A 21,058-nucleotide genomic window follows, 5' to 3' on the forward strand; every position below is an offset into this window, starting at 1 on the left:
TAACATATACAGTTTTCACGTATTCGATTAAGCTACAATTAATCAATAGCCACTGCGATAAACAACAAGCATACATTATATACAGATACAGAGCATAATAAGGTCATAGCTTTATGATTTTATCTGGTAATATCGTTTAAAATGTGTCATGCCTATATTACTACCTAGAAATTAACATGGAAAAATATAAATCTATATAATATTATATGGTACCTTGCCATTTGTTTTGATCGACACTTGCAATTTACGTGATATTATGCTTCATCTTCATGAAAAATCAAGTATTTAAATTTTATAAACCAAAGGAGAAAGGTCATTTAAATACTTATGTACAATTACATGATAGGATACATAAGTATTGCTCCTCAAATATGCATAAATCTTTATTAGCTACAATCCAAATACCCAAACAAGCATACGTGCAGTATAAACATGACATGCCAACCAACTTATCGATGATCTGAAAGCTTGATTACTTGGGGTTGAAGAGAATTGCTATGGCACGGCCAGAAATGGTTTGAAGGTCCAAATGAGTTCCAAAAATTCAATAATAATCAAAATAAAGAACACCATTTGGTCACCTGCGTACAAAAATGTAACAATGAGAACACATCGAAAAGACGGCAGACAACAATGATGCAAACAATAGAAAGATCAGAGTTATGGTTCCTTCACAATTAATCATGTATTGGTATAAGCTATGAAGGAGCATCCAACACCCACTAATCACTACTTTTGATAAATCACTCACATTAAGGGATATAAATAAATATCCAGATAAAATCAAAATACGAGGTAACTATCACAAAGCTCAAGACTTGGTGCATTTAACCAGCCACGTGGTCTATTAAAGCAATGATGATTTTTTGTTACTTATGCATAATAGTGATGTCGTAAATTTACCTGGAAAGAAAAACGCATGTTGGCGATTTTGTGCCCACGAAAACCTACATTAACCAATCATAATTAATATACCAACAAGACTCATGATACATATCAATTCAACCATTGCATTTTTTATAAGCAGTAATCAGCTTAGTTACTAACCACTCAAGTCAAATATTTATTCATTTTAATTAAGTAATCCCTATGTTTCAAATTACTTATTATTCTAGGTTTGTTTTAATTTAAACATTTGTATATTTTGCCATCAACTTCTAGACATTCATGTAGTTTAATATCATAAGATTTATGTTTGTAGATTCGCCTTGATATATACTTTCATAATATATAATTCACATGTTGTTAACCTATACGGTTTTCTAGAAATTAATTGTCAAGGATAGATACGTCTGCCTTAGGACAATACTAAAATGATAACTAATTTGAAATGAATGGAACAATAAAATTTATTATTATATTATAAACAAGCTAAATAAGTGTATTTTTGGACCCCTAAAATTCCACTCGTAAATCAATCTCAAGCAAAACCTGATTGGGCTCACTTGGTCGTAACATGTTGATAGCCCTAATCCTAAAATACATTGCTTAGATGTGTGGATGGTTTTGTTTTCTTTTAGCTTGATAACTATAGACTAATTCTAGATTTTTACCACAGAAATACTAGCAAATAATTTTTTTTACTTACATAATGCCTGCTCCTGCTGGAGCAAATGCCTTGAAGAAGGACATTAAAGTGGTGGCTAAGCCATTTGCGGTTGCTCTTTGATGCTGGGGCTATTTATTCAATAGAGAAATAAGAATTAAAACAATAATTGTATGTAGAAAAGGTTAATAAAATTTAATTAGATAACGTGATACATACCACAGAGTTGTTCTGAAGAATGAAAGAGCATGTATTGATAGTAACCTAATAAATATGTAGGAGCAAATGACAAAGCATTAGTGGCCAAGACTTGTATGATATATGTTGTTGTTGCATATATTTGTTTTGCTTATAAGATATAAAAGCAATGAGTTACACTAATATTATGAGCTCAGTGGCGAAGCCAAAATTACACTTATATTTTGCAATTCTACATTTCACGTTTATAGTTTCCTATGTGTGATTGCTAGTGTAGCAACATTTTAGTAACAGAATTCCTAATATTCAGGAGCAAGAAATTTACTTGCACAAAAAAATTCTTCGAATCTTCTAAATATTCAACTTGTTTGTTGAACCTAGAAAATTGGTTAGATGAAATTATTCTTGCTCAACCAAAAAGCAATCAAACAAATTAAAGTGTACCTTACCAAAGTTTAGTATGTTGCTTTAATGCAAGAGTAATTGTACAATGCATGAGGAAATAATAAGAGGTACCACCCTTTTATTATTGATTTGTGGCAACTTATTGTACTTTGGCATTAATGATGTATTCCAGGACTTACCTGTAATACCATGTACAACGGTAGTTTGCACTAAAAAGTGTGGTATATGCAAATAGAGAAAAGAAAATGGAAGTACAAAAACATCCATCAATGTGGTTTGTTATGAGCATGGATGAATAAAACTTCAGGTTTTATGTTTACTCACCACAAAGTTATTTTTAAGCATCGATGCAATATTTACTACTATGGACAACCAAGGTCTTGAGAGATATGTCATAGGAGGATAACTACAAAGAAGTGCCATAGAAAGAATCTGCAATAAATAAGAGACAAACATTACTAAAATAAAATTAAAGATAAAACTTTCATTGAATAATCAAGGGAACTTATACTTACTACTGCAACACGAGAAGTGTTGATTATTCCTAGAACTTTCACAATATGTTGGTAGATAAATGTCTGGTATATAAGTATGCTAGCACCTATGATATAAAAGAAGATATGAGACTATACCATTAAATATGGTTTCTACAACTTAAACAAAATAGGAAAAGTTGATAGTGCATAAAAAATTTGGCAAAATTTGCTACAAGGCACTCAAAATTTATAGTCTTTGTTATAGGATACTCAAAGAAAATGTATTTCTTACAGGACATTGTGAAAACACAGTAATTAGCCATTGTACATTAAACACATTGTTTTTTTGTTATATCTAGTCCAAATGGAGATAACTTTTTTAGAAAAGACAAGTTTGCCCATAGGGCATGCTTCTTTTTAACCCCATCAGGTCAATTTCGAACCAAACCTAGACTAGGGAGTGAGAATGAACTGCATCGAGGGAGTGAGAATGGATTGGATCTAGTTCGAACCAGTCCGAGTCGTCTTACAAGCCGATGGATACAAGGGCAAATCTGTATTTTCCGTGTTGCTTCTCTCTCCATTTGCACCAAATATAATAAAATGATGCATTAAGTGTCCAACAGCTAATTACCAAGTTTTTGCGACGTTATGTAGCCAATATTTATTTCTGGCCATGTTATACCAAGTTATAATTTATGCATTGTCACGCATCAGTAGAAAAACATATTGCTCTTCATTTAAATATAAATACATATCAGTAAAGCTTTGTATAGTGTATTTAGCTACCCTGAATAGAATGCAAGAATATTGACCAATTTGATAACTTGACATGTACCTGTAATTGCAAGAACTTGACCAACATCCTCAGACGAGAAGTTTAGTCCGCCAAATTGTTTGTCGCTTTCAGACCATAGAGAAAATATCTAAAATTTGATTTCAATTATCATCAAAGGTTGAAAAAACAACTTTACTGGAAAAAAAATTCAAAATAACATGTGCACCATATTGAAATTAATCATCGTAAGAAGAGAACTCCCAAGACAAAGGAGAAAAAAATTGCAAATAAAAAATATTAGATATCTATACAGTTATAATAAAACATATAGTAGTAGAGATATCTTAGCATATCCATGCTATCCTAATCTAATCATTCAATTTATATGTAATTTCCCTATGATTTCATCGGCAGAGAGGAACAAAATTGAAATCGAGTAATTCATTTGTCTATGTTCGTATTAATGACAAGATGTGGTGAAATTGTGACCATTGGTAATTTCTCAAATGGTTCATTATAAAAAAAACAAATATGGTATGTGTAGAGTTGCCTTTAAAAGCACTTCCACAGTATTATAAACTTAATAGTTTTTATGAACTTGCTATAAAATAAAATCAATGTTGTAGTTTTAAAAGTTTGACTGAATGTTAAGCACCAATATAAATAGAAAATATTTAATGTTACTAAATAGTTCTTTGGGGGCACTCCCCTAGGACGAGCATGTTCAAGGGCCTCAAGGCGTATTGGTAGAACATATGTTGGTTCACAACTTGCAAGTAAAAGAAAGAAATGATAGCAATTATGCATGTAGGTTACCTTTGTTGATTAAATTTATATGTTATAATAAAACTTGTATGTGCTTCATTGTTTTCCATGAACTAATAAGTGTGTGTCCTTCAACTAAATGTTATTATCTTGTTATACACATGGCTGGGGATGAAGATGGGATGTGTCTCATCAACAATTTTTTTTGACAATATCTACAAAATTAAATTATTACTTGTTCAACATATAATTCTATATAACACAAAAATGATTGTATAAATAATAAAAATGTATTAGGATCTAGTTGATGCATGGTGAGAAATAGATATTTCAATTAAATATTTATGACATTTCAAACATTGTTTTATAATGATTAAATAATCATGTGGCCCTTTTGAAGTAAATTAAATCTCTCTTACATAAACACAGAAGCATTATTTATAGTGATAACACTATACCCTAATTTTGTAATTGGGTGAAGTGTTTAATCGATATTTCCCAAAACAGGGCAACTTTTCATCAAATAATCAAACATTTGGACTCATTTAGCTAGGAAATACTACACCATTAGTCTAGACATAGTTGGTACATACCTCTGTGTAAGCCATGTCATCAAAGGAGACAATGCAGAAGAGAACAATAGATGACATTAATGGCCAATTCTTAAATAAGCTCTTATCTTTAGTTGGACCAGTGTGTTGCTTGACAAACTCTTCGGAGTCAACCAAATGTGTACTCAAAGATCCAATTTTACACTCTCCATTTCTTTCTGTTGCATGTTTATGTAGTGTTTCCTGAAATTTTATGAAACACATTATTTTGAAATGAAAACACATTATTTTCCTGAAAGTATTAGCAAAATATTAATTAACTTTTGTATTTTAGTAGTTAATATAAATTTTAGCCAAGGGAAGCATAAAACAAGAATTATGTGTGCCCAAATTAATATCAATAAGAATAAAATTGGCTAGTTGTGCACATACCGGGAGCCAAATGCAACTTATGAGAATAACGAAGCAGAAGATCGATATACATAAACAAGGTAGAAAATATGGGAACCTAAGGAAAGATTTTCAAGAATCAGTCATTTAAGGAGTTATACCATCTAGAACAATTATATTTCCTATAACAACGATACCTTCCAAATAATGAGTTTGCTGGAAATAGAATTGGATATTTTTCTGATGGCTGTCAAATGAAACAAAAGCATCATAATAGCGTCAATGCATTGTTTAAGCATGCACCCAACTCATATGGTATTAAAATTTAGTAGGATACCTGTGCAAGATATCCACCGATAGCTGGCCCAACAATGAGACCTATTGCCCATGATGTGCTAACCTAATCATATAAAAAGAGTGTCATAATCTAAAGTGCAATATAACTATAGTAAAAAATATTATAGAACTTTGTAGTATACCAATGACAATCCAATGGATTGATGCTCTGGTCGACAAACTTCAACAGCATAAGCCTGTAAAGCCCGGTTGCAGTATGCTAGCTAGTTATAGTATTTCAATAGTGAATAGCAAATATGAATTTAGATAATTTAATCACCGTACTCTTATTGGTCCAAGTAAGCCATTCAATGAACCTATAAGAAATCGTGTAGTTATCGCCATCCAATAGTGTGTACTTAGTCCAAAGAGAGTATTGAATACAAATCTGATTTCACAACACAAGGTAAAGTAATCATAGGTGGATATAAAGAAGGTAATACAAGTCATTACTAACTTGGTTCAATCGGAACTGAACTAAAAAGTACTTACGCTGAAAAAATTCCAAAAATGATAACAGGCTTCCTCCCAATACGATCTGCTACCATCCCCCAAGCAGTGGAAGTTAAAGCTCTACCAAACATATATGACGCACCTAATAGGTTGAGAATTATAATATGTCATGTTTGCGATAGATAAATGGGTGTAAAAAACATTTGTCACTACTAAGTAAAAGCATGACCTTTGGTATTACAGACATTATAATCGCTTACCTACAAAACCTGCATAAAATCCAATGTCCTCTACTCTTTTTGCAACATGCAAGTCTCTTATCTGTTGTGGACAAGAGAAATATACAATAAAAATAAATGTTATAATCTCTTACCTATTGTGAAGAAGAGAATTAAACTATGAGCTTACCTTTTATTCAAACAATGATTAGCCAAAACATATGAGTATGAGTATACATAGCAACATATATATGACTATACATAGCTTGAAGAATTAGGAATTAGGTGGTAACTTTACTGTTATTTCCGTTTCCAAGACTACAAAAACTAGTTAATATAAATGGAAACTAGAGAAATTTGAATTGCTACATGAATGATGAACATCATTTCACGAAACCAAATGATAAAACTATGCAAGGTACAAATTCCGCTAATGAGAAATAGAAACAGCTAATTTACACTGAAACTTATACAATGTAGAGTATACTTTTGGTGCTATTGTAAATTTTACAATCATAAATACATACCATGAAGTATAAGAAGGGAAATAACGATGATATTGGCAAACCTGAAATTCAATTATAAGGATGGAATTCAGTAAAAAAAATATTGTAAGGATGAAAGGTTAAAAATCTACCATGAAAAGCTCACAGGCCCGCATCAATGGAACAAGCTAAGCTAATGACAAGATAAATAAAGATGCAAAAGAGATGCAAGAAACAACAATTTAGAATTTTGCTTCAATAGTTCGACCAACGGTTACAAGCTTGAACTTTCCTTTTAGCCCCTTAATTTTAGACACTAATACTCCCTTTATTTTTTTTAACTTTTAACGTGACATTTGACCATTGCTCTTATTAATAAAATTTATATGACTCATATTTTTTCATATTTATACTAAATTCTTGAATAAGACGAATGATTAAACATTATACCAAAAGCCAACTGAGTCATCTATATAAAAAGAAAAAGTGGAGGTAGTACAAAATAATCCTCTATAAGATAAATTCAGGTGAACTAGAAATGACTGATAAAGCATTCACATTTTGCAATGCTGGAGGAAATGAAAAAAAATGGATATGCAAACATAATAGGGTCCGTCTAATATTTACACACCTAAGATAGAATTGCTAAGGCGCGAGCGCGACGACTCAGATTTCTCGGTCATGTTTCCACGCTCGTAGGCTTCCATGTGCATCTTTTTCTCTCTTTTCTAGAATTCAGCCCAACAAAAACAACATGGCCCAGTAAAGAAAATATATTTATATATAGACTTTACATGTCTAAAATATATATACATATGTAGAAAGAGAATTTTTTTATATAGAAATTTGTGCATGTAAATTTTTATAAACATAAATTTCAACTGAATTCAACGACATGTTAATCTGTCCCAAAAAATAATATGTAATAAATTTTATACATAGAAACTTTATGTATAGAAACTTCATACGCATAAAGTTTGTATCATATATACAAATTTAAATGAATTCATAGAATAAAAAAAGAAAAATCATGCATGCGGGTTGTGAGGCCTAACTGGTTGGTCTCACCTAAAATTCAACTTGGTCAAATAAAATTAAATGGGAAATAGTAAAGCCCAAAAGGAAAAGGACTAGCCTAAAATGGAAGAAGTGGCTATATTCGTATTAGAGCCAATCAGCCAAAGAGAATATCACGCTTCACGTTATAGATGACCATATGGCCCGGGGCCCGACGGCCCGGCCGAAGACACGGCCATTTGGCCAGGCCTAAGCACGGCATGGCCCGACTAGTGTCAGGTCCGTGTCGGCATGGCCCGACAGTTGGGCCATGCCTAGGCCAATGCCTTGGCACGGTGGGCTGGTCCGGCACGGCACGATCGAAGAAAATAGTATAGGGATCCAAAATAGACTTAATCAGTCATATAAGGCAATGCCAAAAAAGAGGAGGAATACAAAATAGACTTATTTCTAGTTATATAAGACAGCCCAAAGAGTTGAGGGACGAAAAAATAGACTTATTCTATGAAGAAGCACGATGGGTTGTCGTGCCTTCCGGCTGGACCAACATGGCCTGAGTCTTATAGGGCCATACCTGGGACGTGTGTGCAGCCCGTGAGCTGGCACGACACGGCTTGACATGTAGGTTGGGCCGTGCTTGTCCAACTGACCTCGGCCCAGGCACAGCTGTACTTGGGTCGTGCCGAACCGGGCGGCCCATTTGGCCATCTATACTTCGCGTGGAATATGGTATTGGTCAGAGTAAACTGATCGCGTGGGGGCGGGTGAACGCGAGCGCTCGTCCATTAGCTTTTTCGAATATAACATGAATAATAAGGAGATTGGAGAGGCAGTCAAGCAGGAAGCGAAGCACGCATGAACACGTATGTATGAAGCAGTGATCGATAGGAGGCGCGTACGTACATGAGACGAGGATGATGATCCAGATGTGGAAGAAGCGCATGTAGGGGATGCCCGGGTTGAGCGCCTTGCTGCGCTCCACGGCGCAGGCAGGGCAGCCCTCATGGTATTGGTACGCCGTCTCCAGCAATGGCGTCGCAGCGTCGCCTGCAGCCATCTCAGCTTCTTCCTCCTCTTGCTTGCTGTTCCTGAGCTCCTGACTCCAGGGGTGAGATGATGAGATGTCTCGGTTCACAACCAACCAGCTGATTTATGTCGGTCGATAGCGAACTGACGTTGGCTCGATTCGCCATTAACTATTGCGATCTTGAGCCTGCGTGGCATTGTTGTTAGTCTCACACTCGAGCTCAATTAATCTCCATCTCCACCGCGAGTCCGACGAAAAATCAATGTAGTGCACAACACTGAGCGTATCAATGGCGACTGTTTTTGAATGTGAGAGATTGACAGATGGTGATGGCTATGGTGATGTCTCTGTTGTTGTTTAATTTGCTGATATGTCTCTACCATGCCACTGTTGAAATTATAAGCATATAATGATTTAATTTATTCCATAAATAAATTATGAAATTGCATATATAAACTAGCATGAACGCATCATAAGATCTACACATGTAAACTAGATAGTACAACATGAACAGAACAAATATGCGCAATATATTGAGCACGTACCGAGGGTACCGGAAGACCGGTTGCTCAGTAGGAATCACTCACGGTTGCGGGTGTTGACGACGAAGCGCAGCACGCGACGAAGAGGAAGACGAGCCGTCGTGGACGAACAGGGAGCAGTCGCGCGAAGCGCTTCCTTAAAAACCTTGTTGCTGCCTTCTCCCGGTGTAGAATGTCGAAGATAAAGGTTCCGGAGACCTGCTCTCCCGATCGCCGGTGCACGGTGGGGAGCGGGATGGAGTAATCTACGAGCCACGGCGCAGCACAGAGTAGGAGGAAAACCCTAGATTGATTTTGTGTAGGTTGCGTGGAGGCGGCGGCTCGGTTTATATAGAGAAAGGTCGCTTGATCATGACGCCCGCACGATCTCCACTCCGCGTAACCGAACCGGATAAGTCGTGCGTAACCTATCCGGACTCCACGCCGTTTTCACGCACCAGATTTTTCAGAATGTTTCCAAAACAAATGAATCCGAATCCCGCAGCGAAACTGCATCTGCGAAAGGGTGAGGAACCAATTTTGACGGATCATTCGACGCGTACGTCGTGCACGCGCGCCGCCATGCCAGGCGAGGCGAGGCGAGCTCGCACTTGTGTTCCCCCTCTTCTCTCCACCTCACATGCTTCAAGTGGCTAGGAGGGCATCCTCCCTTTTAAGGAGATCCCCCTCTCCTAGAATAAGCAAGGTGGTACTAAACTCCCCATACATGCCATCCCATGATGTGGGCTTTAATGATTTTCCAAAGAATTAATCTTCAAGTGGGCTAAGACCCATCTATTAATTCCAACAACCCCCCACCAAATCTCAAAATCCCACTGAGATTTGCCTTTTCCAATGTACTGTTTATATACCAGCGGTTCAATGGAGACCGATTAAGGTTGAACATCCACCTAGAACTCCAAGCTACATTTACTCACAACTTGAATAATGGACTACGACTTGAATTGCAAGTCTTGTGCAAGCAAGTTTCACTCGGAGTCTTAACTGGTACTAGACCATCTGTAAACTACCCCTCGGGTGGAGCGTATAAGTCATACTCCTTGATTTTTTAGTAAGCTTCCTAGAAGATTCACCCAAAATCTCCATAGACTGCGACCAACAATCAAGCTCATAAATGTGAGTTCTTTCAAGAATGCTCTACAGGACAGCATCTTCACTAATTAAAGCCAACAGAATTTATTAAGGCATAGCCAACCTGCCTTGCAGCTCACGAGAGTACATGCATCTTCACTTAGAGAGGATATAGATTGGTACTCTCCTCTAGTTAACTAATGTTTTGTTCTTCCCAGGTTCTAATTGACAGGATCTCCGATCACATAGACTAGGTTACCAACATAGTATAACTCACATGGGTCTCAAACCCATCTCCTTAAATGCATTATCTATCACATTTCGTGATAGTCCTTTGTGAAGAGATCTACCAAGTTTCAGGCTAAGGCCCATCTATTAATTCCAACAGGCAAGATGCACATATGCAATTTGGGCTTAGTTTAGCTTCACAAGTTTACAGGCCTCGTGAGAAAGGCCCATCCTAACCTCCCCTCTCTGTTGTCGTCGTCTTCCCTTCCTTTCCTTTCCTTGGCGGCCGGCCATGGCCTATGGCATGGCTTTCTCTGCTTAACTCTTGAGTTGACCATTGATCGAGTTGTTGATGGTGGAGGAAGAAGAGAAGCAGAGCAGCGTGGGGCGGTGGCGGTGTAGGTGGCTCGTCGACGTCGGCCGGTGGCGCCCCTCCCCCGCCGAGTTCCAAGCCGCCGCCGCCGCCCTCCTCCCGCCGCACGACCTTCCCGCCATCCACAGGTTTTTCCAACCAATTCCTCTTTCCCCCCATTGATTCCACCCACTCACTGCTGTAATTGAATTCTTCTCCTCCTCCTCACGACCTCACCGGTGCAGGTTCGTCAGAGAAGATGACAGGAAACGGGCGCTCGTCAGCCGCCTTCTCCAGTACTCGCTCGTGCACCATGCCCTTGGAATGCCATTCCACCAAATTCGCATCAACCGCACGCTTGAAGGGAAGCCCTACCTGGTAGTACTAGTAGATATTCCCATCAATTAGTTCATGTCTGCTCTGCATCCCAAATCCATCTCTTCAGTTTCACGTTTACATTCTGTCAGTTTCTGAAGCCCAAATTGCAACTGATCACGTCTGCTGTTGCAGCAGAATAAAAATGCCAACCTTCCTGGCTTCAACTTCAGCACGTCGCATCAGGGGGAGTACGTTGGCATAGCATCTGAGCCTCTCTGCCTCGTTGGCCTGGACATTGTGTGCATCTCCAAGCCTCAACGAGAAACTGCCCTGGAGTTCATCAGCAATTTCACTTCCTATCTCACTGATCATGAGTGGAACTGCATTGTTACTGCAGATAGCCATGATGGTATGCTAACTGAGTTCTACAGGTATATGAATTTGTTCTTGTTCAATTTTTTCATTTTCAGAACAACTGCAGGGTGCTGATCATGTTTACAAGCCAAAATTTGTGGAGTTACTTAAGATTTAACGATTGTCTGTTTTTGTAGGTATTGGTGTCTTAAAGAAGCATTTGTCAAAGCTACAGGTACTGGCGTTGGATTTGGGTTGCAACGTTTGGAATTCCACCATATGAATTGGACTAATATTTCTCTCCGTATTGATGGAGAAGAGGATAGGAAATGGAGGTTTTGGCTTTTCAAGATTGATGAAATGCATTTGGTATGTCTGAATTTTTCGCATCATCTACAGTGCCTAAACTTTGGCTCTTGTACTTCTAGTTTTGGTCTTGTGATAGGTTATTTGCTTACGGTTATCAACACCATTGTAGGCATCCATTGCGAAAGGGCATCCAGAGGATGCTATTGACAGCTTCAGGAGAACATTATTATCTGATGTGGTAATTCAGGAAGAAGAATTGCATATGGCAATAGAAATACCAGAAGAAGCTTTCACTCTATTGACAGTGGAACAACTTATACAGTTACATGATTAAATGACTTTCTTGAATTTTGCAGTGGCATACTAATGCAGAACTAAATCATCAAATTATGAGTGTATCCTGAAAGTTTTCAGTCGAAAATACATACATAGCACACCAGAATTAGGAAAAGTATCCTTGTATTTGCTCTCGGTCAGGGCCTCTTTTATTTTCATAACAGAGAAGACACTTGATATTGCAAGCTTTGACTAGTTTGGTAGTGTTTGCAAAGGCGCATTTTCTTAGGCAATTGTAAAGGCAGGTTGATGATTGGTCACTGGAAAAATCTAATCAGAAAAACTATTAGCAGCCAATTGATGATTGGTCACAGGAAAATCTAACCAGAAACAATTATTAGCAGCCAAGAATAGCCTGCGACCAAACCTACGAGACGCTGAAAATCCAAACGGAAACAACTACCGCTCACTTCTTCCCGCCATTTCCTCTCAACCCATCAAACTCACACACCCATTTCTTCCTTCTACCAAAAATTCTCTCTCCGATCCGTGCCTCTCCGTCGCCGGAGCAGGCACGCGCGCATCCCACCGACGCCATGGGCCAGTGCTGCACGGGTGGCGGGAAGGCCGTCGCCGGCGACGAGGCAGAGCCGGGGACCTCCAAGGCGGCGCCGCCGAGCCGCGGCACCTCCTCCAAAAATGGGTCCGCCAAGCAGCAGCCGTGCTCGCCGGCGGCCAAGGCGGCGGCGACGGAAGCGGCGGCGGCGGCGTCGTCGTCCAAGAAGCCGGCAGGCCCCATCGGCGAGGTGCTGGAGCGGCCGATGGAGGAGGTTCGCACGACGTACTCCATAGGCAAGGAGCTCGGGCGCGGGCAGTTCGGCGTGACCCACCTATGCACCCACAAGGCCACCGGCGAGAAGCTGGCGTGCAAGACGATCGCGAAGCGGAAGCTGGCGAACGAGGAGGACGTCGACGACGTCCGCCGCGAGGTGCAGATCATGCACCACCTCTCCGGCCAGCCAAACATCGTCGACCTCCGCGGCGCCTACGAGGACAAGCACAACGTCCACCTCGTCATGGAGCTCTGCGCCGGCGGCGAGCTCTTCGACCGCATCATCGCGCGTGGCCACTACACGGAGCGCGCCGCGGCGGCGCTCCTCCGCGCCATCGTCGGGATCGTGCACACCTGCCACTCCATGGGGGTGATCCACCGGGACCTCAAGCCGGAGAACTTCCTGCTGCTGAGCAAAGGGGACGACGCGCCGCTCAAGGCCACCGACTTCGGCCTCTCCGTCTTCTTCAAGGAAGGCGAGGTGTTCCGCGACATCGTCGGCAGCGCCTACTACATCGCACCGGAGGTGCTCAAGAGGAAGTACGGCCCCGAGGCCGACATCTGGAGCATCGGCGTCATGCTCTACATCTTCCTCGCCGGCGTGCCGCCCTTCTGGGCCGAGTCGGAGAACGCCATCTTCACCGCCATCCTTCGCGGGCAGATCGACCTCGCAAGCGAACCATGGCCGAAGATCTCCTCCGGAGCCAAGGACCTCGTCAGGAAGATGCTCAACATCAACCCCAAGGAGAGGCTTACAGCATTCCAAGTGCTCAGTAAGTTTATTTGTTACACATAAATTACTCAAATCTGCTCCTTTCTTTCATATAGATGTACAGTTTGGATTAATTTTCCCTTGATTGGTGTCAGAATTAAATTTGGATTAATTTGAATTCAATTTGGATTTGCAGATCATCCCTGGATCAAAGAAGATGGTGATGCTCCTGATGTACCACTTGACAATGTTGTTCTCAACAGGCTCAAGCAGTTCAGGGCCATGAACCAGTTCAAGAAAGCTGCACTGAGGGTAAAAATTACTCTTATTCACATCATCAGGGTAGATATATACATCTTAATTGTTGTTTTGAATCTTCTGTAGATTATAGCCGGATGCCTATCAGAGGAGGAGATCAAGGGGCTGAAAGAGATGTTCAAGAACATCGACAAGGACAATAGTGGGACCATTACGCTTGAGGAGCTCAAAAATGGGTTAGAAAAGCAGGGCACCAAGTTTTCAGACAATGAAATTGAGCAACTGATGGAAGCAGTGAGTCCTCATAGTGAAGCTACAAACTTCAGTTCAGTTCGAGATGAAATGCTAAAACTGACAGGACTCCTGGAAATTCCTTTCAACTTTCAGGCTGATGCTGATGGCAATGGAATTATCGACTATGAGGAGTTCGTCACCGCGACGGTGCACATGAACAAAATGGATCGAGAAGAGCACCTTTACACGGCATTCCAGTACTTTGACAAGGATAATAGTGGGTAAGTTAAGGATAGCAAAAACTGATATAACTGAATTCTGAACTTCAGGGATTTGTACACATTTATTCCATCCCTCTTGCAGGTACATCACAAAGGAAGAGCTCGAGCAAGCCTTGAAGGAACAAGGGTTATACGACGCCAACGAGATCAAGGATGTCATCACAGATGCAGACTCTAATAATGTAAGGAAGAAATGCTCTTTAAATTGTGTTCATGCAAAACAGATGAAATCGATAAAGCTGAAAATATTTGTCCTATCAAGAAACGCTGAATGCATTTTGCACATGTAGGATGGGCGGATAGATTATTCAGAGTTTGTGGCCATGATGAGGAAAGGATCAGGCTGTGCAGAAGCAACAAACCCAAAGAAGAAGAGGCGAGATCTAGTTCTATAGCGAAACAGGGTAGTGTGTATAGTGGCTGGTTTGTGCACAATTTCAAACATGATGTGCATTTACCACGAGTATAATGTATACAATGGAATTTTCTTTCCAATTGCATATTTGCATTTCAGGTTGAGCTCAGGTTCATGTTTGGTCTTGCACATTGTCCTGGCTAGTTGTTGGGAAGATGGATTTGTTCCTTCTTTCTGTTCAGTCATCTTGTACACTACATGATTGAATCCTACCTGATTAGAAAGCCCAAAAGATTACTGGTACATTCAACAAGAACAGAAAAAGCATGCCTCTACTGCTTGTTGACAGATAAACCGTTGAGGGAAGAACAGTAAAATGGTTGGAGGTTTTCAGAACTTTCAAACACGTAATGAAGCACTCTGCAGGATCAGTTGTTAAACATATGTTCCTTCCACCCCAGGAAATAACTAAGTTAATAGGATCCTGATCAGAATAAATGGCTTGAGCCAAACAGTGGTTTTCATTTACTATGTTATAGCCAGATGAGTATGAGAAGATAAGAGATACATAAAGGTAGTTTCAAGAAACAAAATTCATCAGATCTAGTTTCCTCGGTAATTTTACAAGGATGTGATGATGCAGTTGAGTAGCATTATGAAGCAAGACCTGGAGTGCGGAGATCTACTCATATCTGAAGAGCATCACAATATTACCTGCCTATAAAATTTTCTTCACTCCATATCAATGAAGAATCCAGGGTTTCATCGAACTAACCAAGTAATAAAACAACTGAAAATTTAAAATATACAATGTCAATTCAAAGTTAAACAAATGCATGCATAAATAAAGCATACCAAAAGCAAGTTCACTACCACTAGGATGAACAAAAATATATCTCAAGTTTTTTACCAGATAAATTGGGGATTCTCACCTTCCTTTCACATCCACCAAATTGTGAAGCTACTCCTAAACTTGTTATAAAAATGAACACTTCCATCAAACAGATTTTTCTCAAGGAGTGTCACGCACATACCTAGGAATAAAATCATTTAGCAGTTTGTAGAGAACCATTGGCTTGTAGTGCTTTACGCTCCTTTTGACGACGTTCTCTCTAAATTGGTGACAAGATTACACATCAACAAAACTTCAAATTGTATGTAATATATCACCATAATATAGAAATGAAAATTGTTGGGTCAATGCAGCGGACACGAACTACTGAATTAGTAGTCCATAAGCCTGGCAAGGGCATATGGTGCTAATCATAAAATTGAAGAAAGTTGCAGCACAGCCGCGAGGCATTTCCACAAACAGCTGGCGCGCATGCTCGAGACAAGAAACAATCAACAGATGCACGGAGGCTTGGTCAGGGTATAGTAGGGCGAGAGGATCAAAGCGTTGCCTTGGGAGATCGGAGATGGGAATGGGGATGAAGGTGGGTGAAGAAGAAAGAGGGATGCGGCGTACCCTGCGTTCCCAGTAGGGGTGGAAGCAGACGAAGTCGTAGACGGGGGTGATGGTGTTGAGGAGCACCAGGTTGACTCCCGTGAACAGCAGCAGCCCCGTCATCGGCCGCGCACGGTGCGGCATCCTCCCCTCCTCCTCTCCTCTCCTCTCCTCTCCTCCCTTCCTCGCCTTCTTTCCCGATTGGTCAAACAACTAAACGCAGAGGCTGGCTGGGCGACCTCGCTGGCGCGCCGTGCAGCGCTGCTGCGCCGTCCACCTCCTGGGATGCTCCTTGGCCGGCGCGTGTCGCGAGTTCCGCCGCTGGCCGGCGCGCCGGCGTGTGGGTGTTGTGGGACAGTGTGCGGCGTGGATGACGTGATGGTGTACATGGTCCTCAAGGAACATGCGGCCCAATATAAAAGCCCAAATACGTGGCTGAGGCCGAATACAAGGCCCATCTTAGAGCAGAGCTTAGCTGGGTCGGGAGCAAAAAGCCGAAAACGCCGGCCCCGACACCTCAGCGGCTTCAACACAGAATGTTTTCAATGGATGCACTCATGTACATTAAAACTGCATTACAGCTTAATACATACTACGATGCATTTCGTATCCAAAAAAAAACAATGAAATTCGTGTCGATAGCCTTTCATTTCAGATCATCAAAATCAACAGTTGCAACTGATGGCATAGTCGGACCTATTTGGTATAACTCTAGCTCCCAGGTCCACCTCTCCTGGAGTTGAAGCTCAGCTAAATAGTTTCATCTCCATCTAAAATGGGAGCGGAGTTGGATAAAACTCTCTCACAAAATAAACTAGAGAGGTAGAGCTGGGTTTAGACAGTTCCACAACTCCACTCTAGACCCAACTCAAAAGCTAAATTTAGTAGTTTGAGCTCTGCCAAACATGCCAGCAAGTAGCAATACAAGCGGTGGTTTCTGAGACTATTTCTTCATGATATCTATCAAGTGCACAATGGATCTGAAAATCTTCGGCCGAGATCATTCGAGTTCGTAAATCCTTCTGATAAAACAGTATTTACACCAGCTCACATGGTCCTGGAATAAATCTACTAGCCTCTGACAACTGTCTAAGTCGTACTAATATCAACTTTGCTCTTGGAAATTTGGAAGGCTGGGGTGATCCAGCTGCCGCAGTTGCACTGGATTCCTGACCAGTTGAAATATCCTAGCCGTGCTCCGCAGTGGATACACGATAGCTTCCCCTCCAAAGCACCATCTTCCACTGTTCCATCATTAACAAAAGCCCAATTAGAGATGATAAAACAAACAGAATCACATAACAGATTGGACGAGCACTCAGCAGTAAACACAGGTTTCCTATGAGCCACATCAATAGGAGATCAATATGAAAAGTCATTTCTGACCATAGGTAACTGCGAAGGGCTGAATTACCTGGAGTCATCCACTTCAGAGGCTCAACAAACAACGATGAGCAATCTTGTTCTTTGCTATATGATCGCTCTCCTTTTCTCTTGTTTTGCCACTGAAAGCAAGATTCACCCTCACCAGGAGTGTGGCTCACAACATTGCCCTGCACAGCAATAATTCTCCTGCATTTTTTGCAGCGGTATGCTGTTTGTTGGGTATGCTTGTTTGGTAAATCCTGAGTAGAAGAATTAGGCTGTCCAGAAAGACCAGGATCATCTTCAAATACATAGCTTCCTATTTTCTCTCCAATTTTGTAGGATTGGCCTGCGAGAAGTAAAAAAATTGACAAGTTCAGTGAAAAATTGGCAAAGTAAGAGAATATGCATAAGAGAAAGGACAAAGGTGAAACAGTAAAGTAACCAAAAATGTCCATTTGTCAAAGATTTTTCATAAGTAAGAAACGAAAGTAAGCAATATTGAGAAGTGTATGACTACAGAACTGTGTTTTATTGTCAACAGGACTGCATGAATAGCATTCTTAGTCATGGACAATTAAGGTTCCAAAAGAGCAGGAAAACATCAAATATACCACGATTCATAGGTAATGTTGAAACTTATTAAAACAAAGAATTATCATCTCCATTTTTTAAATGAATGCTGACTAGTGGCCAGAACCTTAACAGTCTCTCTGACATATTAACCACACAACCTGTCCAACAGTAACAAAGAATCCAAGATGGATCATGACAAACCTAGCAATTTTAAGCGGAAGCGCTTGTACAAAGGACTTGAAGTATCAACTTTGAAGCCCATTTCTTCAAACAGTTTCAACTGCAATTTGCAACACATTCAACTATTAAATAAAAGAAAGCTAAGAGCAATAGGGTGCAAACAGATCACAAAGGATTACCTGCTCAAGAAAACCGTCATTTGGGCAGACTGACTCATTGACTTCCTTAAGAGACTCTAGAGCTTCTGAAACAAGACAGTAAGCACAGCATGTCACCAGAGTGTATCAAAAAGACAACTCAGCTATTCGCCTGGAGTAATAACCAAAGCAATGACTGAAAAATCACCTATTTTGTTGGAATAGTCAAACCTTCCAGAGACTTTTGTTCTGTTCTCATCAGATAAGCAACGATGATGGTAGCACTGCAACAAGATACAAATATTTATACAAGTATTAATTTATTTGTTACAAATGAACAACAGTGAACAGGAGATACATAACTGTTAAATGTTAACCAATATATTTGTTATAACCAATGCGTCAGGACAGGCAAAAATAACTAACTTGTCAAAACAGAGCAATAGAACTACAGGGATTCACATTCCATCATATGCTTATGATTACTTGACAAATTCTTGGAACAAAAATCACAATATCCATTTGGGTAAAACGGAAGTATGCCTAACAAATATATGTAACATTCCAGAACTCAATATATCTAATCAAGCTAGGTATTTCACACGACACGACAGATGACAGAAAAACACAAATTTCTCGGGATATTAGTGTTGGTAACCATACCTCCTGGAGACCCCAGCAAAGCAATGGACAAGGACGTTCCCCTCCTTCCTGCCCTCATCGATGAAATCAAGACACGGCTCCAGGTGATCGAGCAGGTTCTCCTCCTCGGTATCCCGCAGCGGCACGGCCATCCGCGTGACCCGCAGCCCGACCCCAGCGTGCTCCACCACCCGCATCAGCCTCCCGGGGGCCACGGCGGAGACCGGCGGCGCGCCCTCCTCCCCGGCGACCACGCGGCGAACCTCCTCGTTGGGGATGGAGAGGCCCGGGCGGCAGTCGGTGATGAAGGAGATGGATGCGGAGCTGACGACGGAGAGGAGGTGGGTGAAGCCGCCGGTGTCCGCGGCGGTGGTGGTGAGCGCGGCGATGGCGTCGTTGATGTCGCCGAAGAAGAGGCGCCCGCGGACGAGGTGAGGCATGGCGACGGGAGGGGAGGGGAGACCTGGGAAGGTGGAATCCTATGGCGCGAGGTGGGAGGAGGGTGGAGCAAAACCCTAGCAGAGCAACGTCGTGGTACGCTGGCTGGTGGCGCCGCCTGAGTTTCAGTGTCGCAATGGAGAAGACGACAAGGGGTTTTTTCGTTTTTACAATCTTTTACAAAAATCAAATTCTACACAATCGAAAAAAAAACAATCAAACCAACTACTCCCTCCTACGGGTGAAATCGGATCGGTTTCGTCAGATCGCATCCTTTCCTTATCCTAACCCACATTTAATAATCGGAATCAGGTTGGACATACATAGTATCGAATACGGATACAAACACGGATAATGTCGGTCACAAATACGGAACGAATAGGTATCAATTCAGACACCGTGTAATATCTGTATTATTTATTGGATAATCCGTAACCATCGGATACCTCCCTCTCAAACCTGATCACGTATCCACCAAAATGTACCTGAATTCGCCTTCGATATATGTACAAGCACCCGAGTACATGGATTTTTGACCCGAAATTGCTCCAAAATAATACGGGCGGGCGACTGGACGAAAATATCCATCCCGTTTTCACCCCTACTCCCTTTATCCAAGTTAGGACCAGATGGAACAGTTCACAGTATAATGAATTTGAACAGGTCTAAAATATCTCATCCAATTATAGGTTGCTATACTACGAGACTGAGGGAGTATATTAATGTAAAACGAATACTCATCTCTATAGAAGAGATATAAAACAAATCCGAAATACATAGGTTGGGATCTAAACCGAAAAAATAATAAAAACTACTTGCTCTAAAAACCGTTGCAATTTCGTTGACAAATTATATAAATTTTATCCATATTTTGAATTTACCTTCTTTTAAACTCGACCAATTTATTCCACGATTTTGCAAATCAGGTCCGTGGATACGTCTAATAAGCCTTGGTAACCGTGTACTATGTCAGATGATCTAAAAAGTGTGATGAAGAGTAAAAAAAATCTTGTTCACAAGATCCATGCATTGGTACTAAAGAATTTTTACGGGTCCTTAGAAGTATCTAAATTTTACACTAAATTTTTTTATATCATGATATGCTAATATACCAAAATTTTATAATAAGAAATATGTCTCGGCAAAAATGATAAAATTACCGTTGGTTATAAGCTTCAGAGACATCCAACCGTGTCAAGTATGTCACAGGACGAGAAGAGTGGAGTATAATCGTCGGTTGCTGCTTCAATCTTCAAGTGCGCCTGCCTAAAGCCAACACTTTTGTCTGACTCCCAATACAATCATTTTCTGTCCTGCTGTTTCGAGCAAACAGGCCAGCCATTAGCCTTTTAATTTTGGGCCCAAACTTTTTGTTATACTTGGGAGTAGTACTAGAAAAGATGCTCAAAATGCTATGCATGTTTTTCTTCATTTGAAACTTGAAAAAAGTGGCAAAAAGATTCCATCTTTCCGCTTCTTTGGAACAAAGGAAAAGTAGATAAAAAG

General features: G+C 40.6%; 4 protein-coding genes across 7 annotated transcripts; 2 read left to right on the top strand and 2 right to left on the bottom strand.

Moving 5' to 3' along the window:
• Positions 1-255: 255 nt before the first annotated feature.
• On the bottom strand, positions 256-8,782 carry LOC127754346 (protein ZINC INDUCED FACILITATOR-LIKE 1-like). The gene is made up of 17 exons (XM_052279849.1): positions 8,522-8,782; positions 6,644-6,684; positions 6,159-6,219; positions 5,938-6,040; positions 5,731-5,833; positions 5,589-5,642; positions 5,447-5,509; positions 5,307-5,356; positions 5,152-5,227; positions 4,762-4,962; positions 3,464-3,551; positions 2,665-2,750; positions 2,474-2,581; positions 1,766-1,810; positions 1,589-1,677; positions 904-947; positions 256-581 (listed from the first exon to the last, which is right to left on the bottom strand). Exons 1-17 carry the CDS (start codon positions 8,673-8,675, stop codon positions 496-498), a joined length of 1,452 nt encoding a protein of 483 aa, XP_052135809.1. The 5' UTR covers positions 8,676-8,782; the 3' UTR covers positions 256-495.
• Positions 8,783-10,717: 1,935 nt separating this feature from the next.
• LOC127754606 (uncharacterized) lies at positions 10,718-12,492 on the top strand. Of its 3 annotated transcripts, XM_052280181.1 has the most exons (6): positions 10,718-10,987; positions 11,084-11,216; positions 11,349-11,587; positions 11,708-11,745; positions 11,830-11,879; positions 11,989-12,492. In XM_052280181.1, exons 1-6 carry the CDS (start codon positions 10,839-10,841, stop codon positions 12,151-12,153), a joined length of 774 nt encoding a protein of 257 aa, XP_052136141.1. In that variant the 5' UTR covers positions 10,718-10,838; the 3' UTR covers positions 12,154-12,492. The 3 variants fall into 3 exon arrangements, with proteins under 3 accessions (XP_052136141.1, XP_052136140.1, XP_052136139.1); XM_052280180.1 differs by having other exon boundaries at positions 11,352-11,587; positions 11,708-11,879; positions 11,989-12,486; XM_052280179.1 differs by having other exon boundaries at positions 11,708-11,879; positions 11,989-12,484.
• Positions 12,493-12,613: 121 nt separating this feature from the next.
• LOC127754605 (calcium-dependent protein kinase 25-like) lies at positions 12,614-15,464 on the top strand. Of its 2 annotated transcripts, XM_052280178.1 has the most exons (6): positions 12,618-13,700; positions 13,836-13,951; positions 14,024-14,191; positions 14,285-14,412; positions 14,495-14,594; positions 14,703-15,464. In XM_052280178.1, the coding sequence occupies exons 1-6, from the start codon at positions 12,692-12,694 to the stop codon at positions 14,805-14,807; spliced, it is 1,626 nt and encodes a 541-aa protein (XP_052136138.1). In that variant the 5' UTR covers positions 12,618-12,691; the 3' UTR covers positions 14,808-15,464. The 2 variants fall into 2 exon arrangements, with proteins under 2 accessions (XP_052136137.1, XP_052136138.1); XM_052280177.1 differs by having other exon boundaries at positions 12,614-13,700; positions 14,024-14,412.
• A 1,369-nt stretch (positions 15,465-16,833) lies between these two features.
• Positions 16,834-19,675, bottom strand: LOC127754607 (uncharacterized). The gene is made up of 6 exons (XM_052280182.1): positions 19,136-19,675; positions 18,704-18,756; positions 18,515-18,579; positions 18,357-18,435; positions 17,629-17,928; positions 16,834-17,458 (listed from the first exon to the last, which is right to left on the bottom strand). Exons 1-6 carry the CDS (start codon positions 19,552-19,554, stop codon positions 17,304-17,306), a joined length of 1,071 nt encoding a protein of 356 aa, XP_052136142.1. The 5' UTR covers positions 19,555-19,675; the 3' UTR covers positions 16,834-17,303.
• Positions 19,676-21,058: the final 1,383 nt, after the last annotated feature.

The sequence above is a fragment of the Oryza glaberrima genome, chromosome 11, assembly GCF_000147395.1.
Source record: "Oryza glaberrima chromosome 11, OglaRS2, whole genome shotgun sequence".
NCBI classification, from domain to species: domain Eukaryota; kingdom Viridiplantae; phylum Streptophyta; class Magnoliopsida; order Poales; family Poaceae; genus Oryza; species Oryza glaberrima.